We start from the raw sequence: 1,673 nt of genomic DNA, 5'->3' as shown, positions 1-1,673 counted from the left end.
GTAAACTCCGGACACATCATCCACCAATCATAATAGTCGGCACACACATGGATCAGGTCAACGTCAGGTTTACGGTAAGTAATATTATCAAAATAGTCGGAACACACACGGACCAGGTCAACGAGAGGTTTGCAGTTAGGAGTGTTATCATAGTGGTCGGAACACACAGGACCAGGTCAACGGCATGTTTATGGTAAGGACTGTTATCATAGTGGTCGGAACACACAGGACCAGGTCAACGCCATGTTTATGGTAAGGACTGTTATCATAGTGGTCGGAACACCTGGTCAACGCCAGGTTCACAATTAGGGTTACTTTCAAATGAGGTTTCTGTCAATATTTGGATAAACAATAATGTAAATGAAATCAGTCTCCTAACAAATTGATTCATCCGCAAAGTTGCTATAATTTGGGTTATATTTGAGAATATATAGTGTTAATGAATTATAGATTATTGATGGTCAGGTGTTTTTTAAATGTATATGTAGATGGGATATGACTGCCATTGGGCAAGGGGACAGTTTTTGATGGTCAGAAAATTGATGTCCACGCGCGGATTAAATTAGTAAATTGCGTTGTGAAAGATATTTTGAATTCTACACGCGTTGTGGATGTTACTAAACCCTCATGGAAATACTAAATATGTGAACTTTATTCCTTTTGCTTGTTGTTTATCGCATTTCTACTATAAACGAATGTTCACGCCCCATCAGTACGGAGAGGGCGTTCTAATTTTTCATAATCGAACTTATTTCATTTCTTTAAAATTCCGGCAAATGATTCTAATATGTCCGTATTATTGTAGAATGAGACTCCTGATGAGAGAGGTAAAAGACTGCAGAGCATGCTTTTAAACATATGCGGCATCACTGAGCTTGTGAATGCAAAGAAGGGCGAAGGGTTAGTTTTCCTTCGATTTTGCACTGTTGATAATTCCATACACGACGATCCGGCTTTTGAGAAGATAAGAGAGTACATCCTGGAAGCAGCAGTGTACCAGGACCAGTGGGAAAGAGAACTGCCAGGCTCATGGCTTGCTCTAGAGAGGGAAATTCTAAAACAACGAGAATGGAAACACGTTATGACAATTCAAGAGATCAAAGAATTGGATGACCAATGTGAATATCCCATTGGTGATGAAGAAAACATCAAGATGTTTCTGGAGTATGATCAAGTGTTTTTCATGTGTATAATTTTATGTAACATAAATGTATAATAATGCAAGAGAAGATTTAGGTCATCATGTTGATATTCCCAAACTTTTCTAAAACTACCGTCTTTAGAGATGCTAAAGTGCCGACATTCATGTCACGAAGAGAAAACAGATGTATTTCATGTGTATATAAAACAATTTAAACTGATGGCCCGGACACTTGATATTGACAAATCAGTGTGTTGTTGGTGCTTTCATTCTGTGTAGGTATTTGTTGAATATATATTTTTCTCCCCCCATTTTAGTTTTTTTACTCGATTTTTTGGGTTTTTTTCCCCCAATGATGCATTCCAAATTGAATGTTATTTTTTGGAAACTCGGGTTCCCGTTTTTTTCCAACGCTTTACAATTTTTTTTTTTTTACTTTTACCCGGAAAATGCAGAACTTGTAGGTAATTTGCACATTTTATTTTTAAAAACCCCCAAAACCAGGTCAACAAAAGCCTTTGATTAAAATTTA

At 37.1% G+C, this 1,673-nt stretch overlaps 1 protein-coding gene across 1 annotated transcript; it reads left to right on the top strand.

Moving 5' to 3' along the window:
* Positions 1-6: 6 nt before the first annotated feature.
* On the top strand, positions 7-1,407 carry LOC117319419. Its single transcript, XM_033874227.1, has 2 exons — positions 7-74; positions 806-1,407. The coding sequence occupies exons 1-2, from the start codon at positions 48-50 to the stop codon at positions 1,214-1,216; spliced, it is 438 nt and encodes a 145-aa protein (XP_033730118.1). The 5' UTR covers positions 7-47; the 3' UTR covers positions 1,217-1,407.
* Positions 1,408-1,673: the final 266 nt, after the last annotated feature.

This window comes from Pecten maximus, unplaced genomic scaffold (genome assembly GCF_902652985.1).
Source record: "Pecten maximus unplaced genomic scaffold, xPecMax1.1, whole genome shotgun sequence".
NCBI lineage: Eukaryota > Metazoa > Mollusca > Bivalvia > Pectinida > Pectinidae > Pecten > Pecten maximus.
Note: the sequence above shows the minus strand (reverse complement) of the source record. Positions and strands in the feature narration are given on the sequence as shown.